Source organism: Heliconius melpomene, chromosome 1 (genome assembly GCF_056956725.1).
Source record: "Heliconius melpomene rosina isolate 202511_hmr_F chromosome 1, ASM5695672v1, whole genome shotgun sequence".
Taxonomy (NCBI): Eukaryota; Metazoa; Arthropoda; class Insecta; order Lepidoptera; family Nymphalidae; genus Heliconius; species Heliconius melpomene.
In genome coordinates this window covers 12,372,254-12,388,595 of record NC_140389.1, presented here as the reverse complement: position 1 = coordinate 12,388,595, position 16,342 = coordinate 12,372,254, and the positions used below count along the sequence as shown (strand labels likewise).

The 16,342-nt window shown below is 31.1% G+C and overlaps 1 protein-coding gene across 5 annotated transcripts in view; it reads left to right on the top strand.

Moving 5' to 3' along the window:
- Window positions 1-15,965, top strand: part of LOC146541508 (sodium/hydrogen exchanger 9B2-like) — a 29,633-nt gene extending 13,668 nt beyond the window's left edge. For 4 of the 5 annotated variants that reach the window (XM_085187059.1, XM_085187076.1, XM_085187063.1 and 1 more), the window contains exons 3-13: window positions 8,575-8,666; window positions 9,147-9,246; window positions 9,437-9,585; window positions 9,961-10,192; window positions 10,536-10,705; window positions 10,797-11,011; window positions 11,191-11,362; window positions 11,609-11,763; window positions 12,135-12,299; window positions 12,401-12,605; window positions 14,287-15,965. In XM_085187059.1, the coding sequence (XP_085043185.1) occupies window positions 8,575-8,666; window positions 9,147-9,246; window positions 9,437-9,585; window positions 9,961-10,192; window positions 10,536-10,705; window positions 10,797-11,011; window positions 11,191-11,362; window positions 11,609-11,763; window positions 12,135-12,299; window positions 12,401-12,605; window positions 14,287-14,477 (1,846 nt within the window). In that variant the 3' untranslated portion in view covers window positions 14,478-15,965. Of the gene's footprint in view, window positions 1-4,878; window positions 5,194-8,574; window positions 8,667-9,146; window positions 9,247-9,436; window positions 9,586-9,960; window positions 10,193-10,535; window positions 10,706-10,796; window positions 11,012-11,190; window positions 11,363-11,608; window positions 11,764-12,134; window positions 12,300-12,400; window positions 12,606-14,286 lie in introns of those variants that run through there. The other variant, XM_085187081.1, reaches the window with a different exon arrangement.
- The last annotated feature ends 377 nt before the right edge of the window (window positions 15,966-16,342 follow it).

Below are 16,342 nucleotides of genomic sequence, written 5' to 3'. Positions count from 1 at the left end.
CCAAATAGTAATTAAAAATAAAATGAATTCAAATTATACAAAGGCCAAGTAGCATAGAAATACTGATGAGTTTCAAATGACTGAATTTAATTTCTTGATATCTAGCTAAAAGTACTTGAACCACCTTTGCAATGAATTTATATACATATATATAAACGAAACGAGTTTATCCATCTGTCCCGGCTATATGTGGAAGCAGACAAAGAAAAGATGTTTTAAAAATTTATTATACAACGTTTTATTGTAAATTGCATATTTAACTCAGATTAGGTAAGGTTTTAAATTTTTGATGATTATCATTCTTGGTTTGCTTAAATAATGAAAATATTTTCACATTTATGTATACTACAATTATAATTTGGCAATTCAGCGTCTTTGTAAAAGATTTCAACGCATGCGTGATATAATACGTTGGTGTAAAAATAAAATTCTAAATCTTCTCTAAATCTATTGTATACTTTTTCGTTCATGAATTGTACATTTTAAGCAAAGAATAATTCTCTAAAACAAAAGCAAGGGCCATTACAAATCTAATAACGAATAGGAGTTCTAATATCACAAGCGTGCGACGGTAAACGTGACGGTTGTGGGTTCGATTTTCACTCGGGGGAATGAACTATTTAATATTTTTATTTCCTCGCTCAAGTAAAAAACGCGCGTGATCGAACATATTACTAGTAAATACCGGTTCGTACTTACATGATATAAGTACTTCACATAAGTTATTAAAATTAATAACAAATTATTCTTGTTGTAACTTTGCTATATTATTTTTGTAGGCGCTTATAATTTAATAGGATTTAGATTTCTGCTAAGTGGTAAAAATCACGTTATTCATTGCTAAGTGTCTAAATGGATGGTTTCTTAATGGATAATGTCATTTCTAATATTAATCCCAAGAAGAAACCTTATATTAATTTATAAATAATAAAAATTGAAGTTCACAATTTAACGACATTTGGGTACTATTTTATTTCGTGCACCTTATTTACCTAATAACTGATAAAGTAACCACCATCCAAATTTCATATTCTCTGATAGTACCTACTTACAGACTTTGGGTGTTTGCGCACAGAAACTTTCAGGTTTAATAACGTAACGAAGGTCTGGCTGATTTCGGCTCCCTATATTAAAAGATATTTAATAAATATTTAATGTTTAGGTTGTTATTCAGGTATTATAACTTTACCTGTCTGATTTTACCTAACCAGTTTAATAATTATCTGCCTTCCTATTTGTTAATTATTGGTATATAAATATTTTTTTATCTTATTTTGAATTTAAATAATAAAATAATTAATATTAGCTAATTAAAATAATTAAATTTACCAACTTACTATAATTATTTCATACTAGACTGGCGATAGCAAAATAATTTAATATTTACATCAAAAATAATGTGAGATATTTAAAAATTAATACATGCATAAAAAAAAGTAAGTAAGTAATACAAGCATAATTCAATAAAATATAACTCACGTCATTAAATTATTCACATTCATGACCAAGATTAAGCCGTCTAAAAGTAAAATTATATTTCTTTTTTTTAGCTTTCCACGCATAGCAAGTTAAGCAGAAAAAACCTAGTGTTAAGACACTCCGTTCCCCATTAAGACATTTCCCGACTCCGTTTTCTACCTACTTCTGCAGGAATTGTGTGTTGAGTGGGAATCGAAGCCACAACCTGTCGCGTTTACGCACTATTAATCTCAAATGATATTTCATATTCACCTCGATTACTATAAAATTACGAAACATTTAAAACTCTCCTCTCATAATGTGTTACAATCATGTGATTGTGGTTAATGAAAGCCAGAAATCGACGTCCAGATTATTATGAACCCCAAAAACGCTCAATGTTTTTATATTATGGTAACAGTTCATCGATACCGAGAAGGGAGAGGAGGTCTATTCATTTTGGTCTCTTCTACTTATGTACTGCGTGCCTTCGTACTGGCTAGTCTAGGAGCTACCGTCTTATTTATTATAGTTAATTTTCAAAAAGTAATTCAAAAATGTGCATTATGTAGTTAACTATTAATAAAGCATTTAGAAAGTAACTAAACGGTAATGACTATTTTTTCTACCCTCAGCGAGATTAAGCTCTTACCGACCAGCTCTAAAATAACGCAAATACAGTTAGTATAGCAAATATTTTTTTCTTCTTTTTATAATTAAATATTAATATATCCATTTTTCCAGTTGTAATAGAACACGTTTTCATAGTCGACCACTTGTGCCTCTGCACCATCTGTCTTTAAATAAAAATTCGAACAATGTAACCTTATAAGAAATCTAAGCCTACAATCTTAAAAAATAAGTATAAATACAGTAAATCTATTATCGAAGCAGCGCCGACATAACTTTGCCCCCATGTCGTAAATAGTATATCGAATTTTCGTATAGCTCTTGTACTACAACTACAATAGCCTATGACTCATTTAACAAGGCTGTCGAAATACTTAACACTTAAATCACGTGATTGTTATGTTAGTAATTATTATTAGTACTACAGATATGTAATTTCTCGAAAATGTTTCTACGTAAAGTTTTGTTACCATATATGTAAAATTTCTTACAAATTACAATTACAAAAATGGAATGGAAATGGAAAAAGATATTCATTGAAGAGCGCCTACATTAAATCACAGCAAATATATTTTTCATTCTCAACATAGTAAAATTAGTCAGGCGTTATGTAAAAAAAAATTAAAAAATCAGCTTCTCGCTGTATCCCGCACACAGAAGGTTAGGCAGAGGGTTATCTAGTGATAAGATACTCCGTTCCTCACTTTCTGCCGAATTCTGGAGGTTTTGCTAGTTGATTGGCAGAACTCCGCGCGTTGCCTCGACACCAGAGCGCAGAAATGAAAATATAAACATAAACAAATATTTCACTTCCTCGAGTGGAGATCGAACTCACAACCGTCGCGTTACAGTCACACCCTTATACCTCTGCGCCACGACGGCCTTTACATGTTTTATAAAACACTGCCTAAAATTTGAGTAGATCTCTAAATATATGCAGTCAAAAAGAGAAATATGTACGCAATATATATTTTTTTTATTTTAATATTCTATTAAAATAATTCCTCTAAGCATAGCGGAAGTGCTTGCTGATATCCGGCAACCTTACACACAATGTCACTCACTATTGTCACATAAAAAGTAGGTCTCTTCACCTTGTTTGTTTAACAACAAATGAAAGTAACATTAATTTTCTTTAAATGATAATCCAGAAGATTAAAAGGCAGAAAGCGGCGTTGAGTTCTGCCACTCAACGCGCAATGCCAGTTCCGACACTCAAAACGAATTCAGAGGAAAGTGGACGGAGTGTCTTAACACTGGGCTCCCTCTGCTTACCCTGTTTCTCCTGTACTCCTGTACTGTATCTTTACAGTGTAAAACTGAAAAAAAATACTTAAAATGAAATGGTACATACGCTATTGTCATTAATTCATTAGATTATTTTATGCATTAAAAATACTTAATATGTTTCTTCGGAATCCGGTTTTCGTTTAGTTCATTATATTGTTGACATTCACAAGAACATAGATGTGCATGATAGTTTTTTTTTGTATTTTTTTATGTTTGTTGCCTGATAATTTTGGACTGGAATTTGGTCCATTTCGGACAATGTCACCTATAAGAAAATCAGATAAGTCCTAAATTTGCTCTAAATATGTATGTGCGCGACAAATGGAGGAATAACTTAATATCACACCAATCGATTTCAATCATTCTTTTTTTATTGGAAAGGGTATTTGGTTAGTTAGGTTAGGTCTAATTATGGGATCCGGTTGAAGTCGGTTAAAAATTATTTTACCTATATGACTGTTATTATGATGTACCTATAATATGTAATACACTTCAAATAATTTTTACGTCGGGAGGGTCCCTCTAATAAATACTAGCGTGATTTCTGCCCTCGTGTACATACCTGCTAAATATTTCGATGATAACTTTATTTAAAAATGTTTTACAAACTGAGTTTTCTATGCTAAGAAAATATTATCTTATATTTATTAAAAATATTGTTTTATTGAAAAAATATTAAGTTTAATCTACAAATATTATTTCAAGTTTACTACTTGAACATAAAATATCTAAAGAATAGCCAATTTTTAATGTACCCACATATATAGTTCCAATACTAAATAAAATAGAAATCTATTTTAAAATTTTCCATGACCAAATTAAAAATAATGTTTTCGATTACATTCTGATTAGGTACATACATATTTGTAGGTACTATCTTTGTTTCATTTCTACGTAAGTATTCATGGCTATTCGACATGGATGCGCTCTTATCATTTATTCTATCAACTGCGTATAATAGCTACAAACCAGATACAGACAATAGAGTAGGTATAAAATTCTATTACTAGTATTATTAGTAAATTATTTAATTTAATTATATATTTTGAAGTATGTATTTTTATCCATTTATTGTCCTTGTTAGAAGAAATTAATTATTTAATGAACACGTAATTTACAATTGACAAAGATAACCCACTTACAAGAATAGTAAATATAATGTAATTTCGCTTTTTTGTCTAAAGTTCAAAATGGATGAGCGTGGTATGTGTCGCGAGTCGCGAGTACACGTGTGAAATAAGATAAGCACAACTGCTGGTGGTGTGGACTCATGGACTGTGTCACCCGAGCCGTGTTTGAACTTTTTGAGACATATTTTTAAACAAAATTATTTTTTTATTTAACCGCTAACAATAGTTCAGTAGCGCTACACGTTGCGCAAGAGACGGGTATCGTCTTGACTTTGCAACAGTATATGGACTACTCGTATATGGCTTCCTGAGACTGAAAGTATACACGAACGACTAACGAAACCTTCTTTTTGCACGGCCAATGACCGAGCCGCCGGCCGGCACAACTGAGCTCACCGCAGCAGTCACGTGTCCGGGGTGAGGCGCGGCGGGCGACTTTATTCGCAGCCGAACCTTCTCTTATAAGATGCACTCTCGCCTCGGCATAGGTGTGGAACGTGCTGGCTCGAACGGCATGCCCCCGTGCAAACACCTCGTACTAAGCAGCCGTGAATATCCCAATTTAAGTGTACAAGTCCCCCCGAGTGCCATGTAGGATGTCTCACAGCAGCCTCAGTTGTCCCTACGACAGCTACCTCCCTTCAGATTCATCCCTCGAAACAGACGCACTTACAATCCGGCATTGGTGAGTTTTTTTTTCACGCGTGTATTTCAAGGTACCTTTTAATATAAATCTGTATTTATTAAAAACTTCAATTGTTATAATAAAACGCGTATAATCCATGCGCCACATACTTATGTACGTCTTCGTTTATTTTTGTAATAGACAATTTTAATTTTGTATATTGTAAAATATTTACAGTTACATAGAAAAATAAAAAGAAAGACCAAAAAAAAATATTTCTTTTGTTAAATATTTTAGTTTAGTTTATTGAACCAACGTATCTTCCATACACATTATTAAATCTGATTTCTATCTACCTGATTTTTCAATATAACGTTTTGAATCCCATTCATATAAAAATGATAACGCGACAACCGTGACATTTACAATAGACAATAGCACACGTATGGAGTATGGGCTACGGTGTGCTGCATTGCTGACAGTATAAACATGTGCCTGTATTGTGTAGTAACGGATATCCAATATGACCCACATATTATATTTTACATCACAATTAAAATCATCAAATTTCAAGCTTAAAAAAAAATACATAAATTATTTTTTTTTAAAAAAATCATATTAATTACTTTTTTCCTATATTATCAATAATCTGCAAAGCTACTAATGATTTGTCACCATCTTATCTACTTTAGTTTTCATTAGGTTAAACGTTCAAAGTGTCCGTATACAGTCCGGAGTCCGCTTTGTCTAATCAGAATGAGCAAATCGAAATATTTAATAAACAATCGGCTAAGTGAAATTTGAACCCACAATATCACATTCAATGATTCAAGATTCAACTAAACGGTCGCCATGATGGCGTCTATGGTGACGCGCAAGTTATTGTTACTAGTTTGCACTGTTTTAAACTCCAGACGCAAAAATTAAACCAAAAAAAAAATTAAGTTTTTTGTTTGAAAACTTTAAAGTGGACTTGGATTTAGGAAATTAGGTTCAGCCTTTTGAATATCATCAGTTCTTTTTTAGTCTATGGCAATAAATAAGCAACTTCTACTGGTCTGATCGATTTTAAATTTCGTATTTTGTTTATCTTTTTGAGTTATTATGTAGGGTTTTCTTAAAATTTTTAATTTACAATATTATAGTTCGACCGGCAACTAACTATCAGCCTTAAGCCATGACATTCGCTAAATAATAATTACTTATCAACATTGACCCACTATACTGTAAACACATTTTTTGCTATGAAAGGTTTTTATCAAGGGATATATTGACAAATAATATCGTTTGCCTGTCTGTTTGCATAATTTACTGATACTTATTAATAGGTACACTAATATTTCTTATTTAGTTATTGATTTTCAGAATATAATAAATCTGATGATAAATAATATATCTTGACGGCCCCTATATATTCAAATGTATGTATAAACGGTCAAATGTCCGACCGAAAAACGGAAATGTCATCTTACTTATAATAAAATAAAATAAAATTATAAATATTAAAACAAATAACAACAATATTTATCTATCTATTCTATCTATTTATCAGGTCTAATAGACCATATCATTATACAAGAAAATTGAAATATTTGTATGCCATATTTATGCATATTCGTATTAATTTTACGCCTCGTAGAATACAATCAACACGTACGACTGTTAGTACTGATTGTACATGTACAATGAATATAGACTTTGAAATGATTAAAGAATTAGATTTTCTTATAAGTATTAATAAAATAATAGAATTCAATGGAAATATTTTAATTAATAATATTATGGTCTGTTAAAAATAATGATTCTAAAAGTTAAAATCAATTTAAAATATTACTCGAACAGTTATAATTTAGAATAAAAAAAAATCCTAACCATTAAATATTTTATAATAAAAAAACCGAATTTTTGCTTCGTGGAATCCATAGCTAACGTTTCTCTAATGAGATTAAAGTGTGAAAACCGGCTAATTATAAAGTAAGACTAAGATCATGTTACACGGACGACAGTTAATCCTATTTAGAACAAATAAAAACATTAGATATATTTGATTAATTTTATTATTTTTAAATTATGTTTAATCTTATTTTAAGATATTGATCATACGGTCTTGGGTGCAATGTTGCCTTTAATCAGAAATCCTTGTTGGTTGTTAGCAACCAGTTATCTTGTATTTTTTGTTATGGTATCATTGTCGGCTTTGTTGGTGACCTAACAACTGAATATTAACCGTACATAGGAATAATTTATATTCTAGTTGTTCTTGTAGTACATACCTTTGTCTTGAATTTCACTATGTAAATTACTAAATAATACTACAAAATCTAAATTTTCACTCAATAATTACCATGAATAGCCTACGGGAGTTTTACAACATATACGCAATTAGTCGACATAAAATAAATATCTAAAAGAAACTTTAAAAAGACGAATATATGTACATACATAGACTAATAATTTATATTTATTTGTACTAAGAATTGATAATTGCCTTCATATGACATAAAAATAATAATCTAAGTCATATTTAATTATTTGTAATCAAGAGTAGGTCAAGAAATACAGGTAGTCTCATTAGTGTGAACCTTCGCAAGCACATGCTGCTCACTTTTATGGGCAGTACCTACACTTTGGCCTTATATAAGTGCATGGTCTGAGAACTTGAAACTTAATAGAAATTATTTATCTACCCTTGAATACACAATCTCCTAACCTTACCGATACGAATTAATGAAACAGCTCAATAACGTTTTCACAACGTTTGTTTTTATACAAAATATTTCCAAGACAGTTCTGCATGGAAAATTATAATATGTTTTTAATTTAAACAATGAAATACTCGTTATAACTACTTTATATTTTTAGACTTACTTAACTTACACTCTATACTTACACAAGTAAACTATATTTAAATGCTGTCTCATATCTATAAGAAAAATGTATGCGACCTTCCATTACACTTTTAAACCTTGATATTTATACTGAATAAATGCATCAACAAATATTTTTCTTAACGACAATAGGTAAAAATAGTAGGTTAATATTATTTAGTGCTATTAATATTTATTAAGTTGTGACAAGTAAATGGTTAATGTATGTTAAATCACTAAAATGGTTCTATAAATAATATAAAAAAAAAATCTGTCACGTGCACCTTTCACGTAGAATCAAGTACAGTGAGATATATGTAATTGTGACCTTAATAATATTTAAATATCGTTATTTTTGATAAAAATTGAATAAAAGTCCACTTTTTATCAAAAATAAAGACCAGGTTCATGTCTATATTTTATGTAAGTTTATTGCGAATAAACTACATAACTAAGAATAATATTTTAATAGCAAATTAAAAAAAAATCTCTAACAACTAAGCAATCACACTCACTACAATACTGTACTTGATCACACTGTCGTTAACTAAAACATACGTTTCATTATTGCTAGGAATGGCCGGGTATCAGCTCAAGCAGAGGGGCCATCGCGCCGTAAAAGTAATCTTCATAATGCCATGGCAGCTGAAATGGATACTTCTTGGGGTAAGATTTACTTAAAATTTAACTTATGAATAGAATTAGTTAGGCTAGTCGTGGCACCCCTGCGCCACGACTGGGCACAAGGGTGAGTGTAAACGCGATTGTTTGCGGTTTCGATTCCCACTCGAGGTAATAAGGTTTTCATGTCCTCACTCCGATAACGAGGCAAATAGGGAGGCCCCCACTCAACACGCAATGCTTCAGGATATGGCGGAAAGTCGGGAACGGATGTTTCTTAAAAGAGCAGAGTGTCTTAACACTAGGTTCCTAGGATACGGTGTGAATCAAAATAAATATAAATACAGAACTAAAGTAAATATTATATTACCTATTTATTCCTAAAAATATTGAGGGCTCTGAAAATAATCATGTGAAAAACAGGTGGTGTAAAGGACACATTGCCCCGCACAGCTGGCATATTGACCTGTTAAGACAGATACTTAGTATATCGTCGTCAGTAACACACGATTTTCTTATTTCCAGAACGACCAACTCACATTGAAGGAAGATATAAGAAATACTCAACCACCTCGTCTATCTATTCCAAAAAAGCGTTATCAAATCAAAGTGAACATATCGAAAGGTAAAATATATTTATTTTTGTAAGCGTTTAAAGCGCGTTATTAAAATAATAACGTAGTAAAATTTAAATATATGTAGCATAAGATTTTTTCGTTCGTATTGAAAGAATTCAAAAAAGAATAATAGGTCATAGAAATTGTATTTATCTATCTATCTATACGTTAACTATCTACTCTATACTCTTTCTACAGATCTTGGTGGTACGCCTGTTGTCAAAAGTGTCACACGGAGGATTCAGGAATTCCTTCATGGGAACCACCGCACTGGCAGAAAATATGCCCTTACCCACTGTGCCCATCATACAGACGTTTTGCTCAAAACTTATCGATTTTATTGATAGGTACGTACTATATTAAATTAATTAAAATCCAATTTCAGTACTTTTTGTAGAACAAAAGAAATTCTTGAATTGTGTATTTAATATTTCACACTATAAGTAATTGTTAGTACAGGTAAATAAACAGTGGTAATAAAAAATGGTCACTTATATTTCGTTACAATTGCGCCGTATTACTTAGCAATGTTATTAAAACCTTGAAAAATTTAATATTTAAACATTACAATAAAATATATATTCGAAATCGCCACGTAATATGATTCATGCTAATTTTACATAAAAATTATATCTAGACACAAATCGCAATTCTAAAATTCTAAAAAGTTTTTTTTAGTTTAGAGTATACAAAATGCTTATTAATTTTTTTATTGTCTTTAGGTATTATGAGTTGGGTTATAGTCTGGATCATTTTGGGTGACACAGCGGCTCCAGGCGGCCAACTATTTATGTTTGCCGTTCTTACCATTGCCGCTTATTTTGGTGGATGGCTCATGGTGAAAGTTACCACTCTACCGGCGCTCATTGGAATGTTAATTGTAGGAATAGTTATGAAAAATATTGGGTTTGTTAACTTCGATTCGACTTACCAACACGTAGCGTCCTATGTAAGGTAAGCATAACCTGTACAATACTGACATAATTATTACGTGAAATAAATATCTACATATGAACTTAATATATGCCAATAGAAAACTAGAGGCTGTAAGCACGACGGTTGTGGGTTCAATTCCCACTGGGGGTAATGTATTATTGAATATTTTCTTGTTTTAGTAAAAAGACAAAGGGCGGCGTTGAGTTTCGCCACTCACGACGCATCGAGGAATTGGCCGAAAATAGGGGCAAACGCCACTGCAGCAAACTCAAAATTATATGAATTTATAGTCTATTTTTATGTACCTCTCAAAAATAAACGATAGAGGAAATATAATATGTACAATTACTTTTTTTTTCAGGAAAATAGCTTTAACTATAATATTAACAAGAGCTGGGCTCGATCTCGACCCAAATGCTATGAAAAAGTTCTTCGTCACTGTACTTAAACTTGCTTTAGTTCCCTGGACATTTGAATGCGTACTTTGCGCTGTGATGAGTAACCTTTTACTTGGATTACCGTGGGATTGGGGTAAGGCATCCTTACACAATAAAACGGAAACAAAAATACTTATTTGTACTATTAGACGTACTTTTACATAGTAAAACAATTATTTTTTCAGCTTTTCTTATGGGATCAATATTTGCTGCAGTATCACCAGCTGTAATAGTACCATGCCTGTTTCGCCTTAGAGAAAAGGGTTATGGTGTATCCAAAGGTATACCAACATTAGTGCTTGCCGTATCTGGCATAGATGACGCAGCCAGTGTGGCAGTATTCGGCATTGTGTCATCTCTTATGTTCGCGAATTCTTCATTAACAACAAATATTATACAGGTGGGTAAATAGGAATTTTTTGTTTGCTTGGTAATTTTGTTTTAATTTTTGATTACATACTCGTATTTGATATACCTACATATATATGTATGTGGTTATTGAACGCTACGCTACGCTATTTAATATTGAAAGCAGAAAAGTTATATATACAAGCTAACTAATTGTGAATATGTTTTCAGGGTCCAGTAAGTGTTATTGGAGGTATAGCTTTTGGTGTATTCTGTGGATACCTTGTGAAGTACATTCCAGAAAGAAATGATGCCTTTTTAGTGCCGATTCGTGTGCTGCTGTTACTAGTTGGGGGCCTTATGTCTGTGCTTGGATCAGAAGAAATAGGTTGGGGTGGGGCTGGTAAGTCAAGAAGTTTTTATTAAAATTACTATCTGATACGTGTAAAACTACTAGCAATCGTTAGATATAACAAGAAAACAGATAGGAAGTTTTTTACGGGAAAAACTCAGGCGAGTGTAGCGATTTCATTACCCATACTTCGTGAAGGCAAACTAATACTACAGAAGATATTACCTTTGTCACGGTATACTGATGATCTAGAAGCGGAGTTCAAAATAGATTTCTCAGTTAATTATTAATTTTCAGGTCCACTTGCTGTTATTGCTTTCGCATTCGTGGCGTGTAAGGAATGGGTCGAACAAGGCTGGGACTTAGAGGATAACCCAGTTGCAACTGCCTTTGAAATTTTCTGGATGTTCTTTGAGCCCATGTTGTTTGCCGTCACTGGTGCTCAAGTCGTAGTAAGTACCTTTATTTGCTGATATAAAATTATTATTGTGGTTTATGTAGTTTAAATTCAAGTTCAATCTCCTAAGTTTCATTCAGATTTCCTTAGCCCTTTGACCATAAAGACGTTACAACGCAAAATTACAACAATACACTAAGAAACAAGGTTGCTCATATTTATATATTTTTATATAAATAGTAATTCTCTATTCTGTTCATATTTTTTTGAATTAAAATGTAATTTAATCTACACTTATAATACAGTAATTTTACTCTAAACCAAGATACTTCCTATTTATAATCAGTTTACAATTGATAATAAATGTAAAAAAGAGGACCAAACAATATTTACACATAAAGGAACATAATAATTTTTATTTTACAGATTGCAGATCTTCCTCCTCATTTGGTACTGGTCAGCGCAGGGATCATCGTTACTTGCACCGTTCTTCGTGCTTTACTTACGACTGCCTCTGCTGTCCGAAGCAATCTTAACATGAAGGAAAAATTCTTCGTTGGTCTCGCTTGGATGGCTAAAGCTACTGTTCAAGTAAGTTAAGTCAAATTCATCACTTTATAAAATAAATCTTTAGAAACTATATCAGAATTAGTATCAAAATTATAGAATTATTATTTTTACTTTTATTCTAGGCTGCATTAGCACCCGTGGCTCTAGATGAAGTACGCAAAATGGCCGGCGACGATGAATCAAAAGCTGAACTTTTAAATTACGCAGAAACTGTGATCACTGTATGCATCATGTCTATTGTAATCACAGCTCCGCTTGGGGCAATTGTGATCACAATAATGGGGCCTAAACTTCTTTCTAAGACCTCTAAGCCACCTGTATTGGAAGGTAAACTAAAATTATTTACATCTATATTTTGTTTAAAATATTTTAATAAAATCTTATGTAAATTCGTTTACAGTATAATGTATTACAAGTATATATACATAGTTTTATAGAAACGTTAAATAAAAAAAAAAACATTTAAGTGTAATATCTCGTTTTCCGATTACTTAATCAACCATACGAAAAATTATAAGGTTGAATTTTGTATGGGTCGAATGCTGTTGTCTTGTTTTTTCCAATGTAGAAGAAGTGGTTTGGTTCTATACCGTCATATTTACTTGCATTATTAACCGTAGGATTAATTTGATTCAAATAATTATTTATTGTAGGGTTAGAAGTATTATATTGATATGAAATACTTGCTGGATAAAAATTTAATTTTTTTGATGAAATATTTGAGGAGGTTATAGTACTTATTTCATGTGTAAAATAAGTAGAGAAAGATGTATTTGACGACAGTCCAATATTTGGTTCATATTGTGAATTGTTATGATATCGATATTTATTATTATTTAAATGCACTGGATATGTAGATGTATTAACTGGTTTTGTTTTATTCAAGGGTACGGAATATATTGAATTGTTTAGAGGCAAAAAGTTTTTAGAATTGTTTATTTGATACATATAATTTTTATTATTGAATGATGATAGATTTCGAGAATTGTATACAGATAAATTTGTTATATTCCTGTTTGAATTTACATTGGTTAGCTTAGAATTATTGTTATGGATTGAATTGATATTGAAAGGTCTATAGGAACTAGATTTATATTGAGGATACTTTATTGTACTAGGAGCACTATTATTAGTAAGGTTTTGGTTTAAACTATTATTTGTTAAAAATATATTCGAAGAAATTTTTGAATAATTGCCGTAAAAATTATTATGATATTTAATTAATGGGCTAGAATTACTATTAAATAGACTCGATCTATATCCAGAACTAATATTTTGATTATTGTTATATGAATTGTAAGGGTAACTGGAATATGTAAAACTCTCGTTTCCTGTTGGATAATATGGCGGTCTTAGGCTTACTGGATTTTGCGGTGGATAGCTTAGCGTAGTACTGTATCTATATGTCGAATAACCTTGATTATATAGAGAATTGTTACCAGCAGATCTGTTGTTGGAATTAATAATTGGATGGTTTCCATATTGCGGGTTTGATGTTGGCTTATAATAATCTGTATAGTTCTTCAAATATAATGGTGTCCCTGTTGGGTATCCTGGTAACTGTCTGTAATTAATTTGGCGATTAAAACGATTCCTCACGCCTTTAATATTGTTCCATTTGTTTCTACTTAAAGTTGCATGTGATGCATTGTCATAGTAATTTTCCACAAACTTTCTTGCATGTTCAAATCTCTCTGTTGGCTTGGAACTCAAACAAGTTTTGAAAAACAGGACATATATCAAAATTGTATATATATTTGAAAATTTAAAACGAAACATATTAACACACTACACCATACTCTCTATTAAATATGCTGCGTATTTAAAATGCTTCTTCAAATGACGATACACTTTGACACTCTTATAGAGATAATGGACGAATGTGTTTATAAATATGATGTCAGTATTAATACAATTAATAAAGATTAAAATACAATTTTGATAGCATTTTCTAACATAGTTATTTTTGTTAACGTTATTTGCTAATTGTTATTTCTTTTAATTCTAGGATGGCGCCGATCCCATAGACCATCTATTCGCGATATCTCGATCATAGATGAGGAAGAGATGGCCGAGCGTGACGCAGAAGCTGAAGCCGACACTCCAAATTCACCCCCCGTGTCACCATTGCCCACAGCGACACCTAACGCGTACAGCACACCCAACCCTATCACTGTACAACCTAGTAATCGCACGTGAGCTTTGGCTTTTAGCTCATCACTTGCTTATTAAGGCCGGTATTTATAAACCGCTCTCAAGTCTGATATCGATCTTGAGATGCCGTTTTCATTTATAAATTACGTATCTATGAATGAAGACGACAACATCTCAAGATCAATCTCAGATTTGAGAGTGATTTATAAATACGGGCTTGAGTTCCCGTCCACACTTGTTATGTAGATTATCTTAGGTTTTATTGCAAAGTAATATTATTGATATTGTCATATTTATACATAATATGGTCAAATATTTTGACTAACCAGTAATCCTATTGGTTATTATAAACTTTCAATCATATTCAAAGTTTTTATCTAATGTTTACAATATGTAAAGATGAAGAAATCGTTTAAATAACAGAAAATATAGCTTTTATCAACAACGGCTACTTCACAATTAATTAATATAAATTTTATATTATTATCCGTCTTTGAAACGACTGGCAATTGAAATGGCGATATACTTACTTGTGATTTTGTAAAATTAATTATAAACTTATATTAATATTAATATTCTTATACGTGAGGCTATGAGATATGCTTTGTATGATGGGAAATCTTGAAGAATTAAAATAGTCGTGATGATAAATTAACATATTTGCTACAGTTTATTTTATTATCAAAAGCCTCAATTTTAAACTTCGTTTCGAATTCAAAAAGCAGTTAGTAGAAGTTATAACAACAAGCATTCTATAGTTCCCTTAATATTATTGTGATAGTTCTTTTAACATACCTATGTCCTATTAAGTTTCATCGAGGCCGGAAGTAATAAAATGGTTATTTATATAATTTTTCATTCTACTTGAAATATATAAATGTAATATTTCATTTTAAACATACAAATTTTAATAATAGCAATTATAATAATATTTTCTTTTCAATTTTGCTATAACTAAAGCTGCGTACTTACTGAGTAGCCTAGATGTATACTCATACGTTAGCAATTATAAACAGTATTAGGCGTGCAATACGTTAAATATATTATTAAATAATTTGGCTAATTTATGGTGCCGTTCAAAAACAATAAATGAGTATAATAAAAGGGCAACTAATAACTTTATTTATACAGTATGTCTGTTACCAGTGCTAATCAGAACATGACTTTGTATAAGAACACAACATATTTTTATGTCTTCAAACTATAAATATTACAAAGAATCATTTAACGTACTTACAATAGACCTTACTGTTATTTAATTATTTAAAAAAAGTACTTATAGTTTTTAGAAGTTAATTTAATATGAAAATAAGCATTATGCGGTATTTATACTTAGAATTTAATCAGTATTCTTAATTTAATAATATTTTATATTGAGACAGATATCGATATAAACTTAGTATTGTAATTGTAGTATTAAGCCAACACACGTTGTGAATGTGGGACCACTTTGTCTGTATAAAAAATCTATTTAAACAGTGTCATAGTAAAAATAAAAAAAGATGTAAATAAATTTTTCGAGCATTATACATACATATTTGTTTTTTTTTTATAAAATTTCCTTTTTTTATGTCTAGGCAGAGTTAACCTAATTCTAGTGGTCTATATACCTTTACTATTATAAAATATGTCTGTCTGTGACTTCAAGTGCATATAGTTAGTAGCATGATACTAAAATAGAAACAAACAATTTTAATATTTGTTTCTGTCTTTCTGTTTAAGCGGAATCTCTGGAAAAGGTGAACTGAATCTTTTTATTGGCTTTGCGTAGAGACGTCTCCTCGCTGTGCGTTCTCTACCGCATTTATCATGGGGAAGAAATAAAATATATATATATATTTAATTTCCTCCAGTGGGGATCGAAAACCCACAACCAGTCGCATTTGCAGTCACACTTTGTGCTCCTGCGC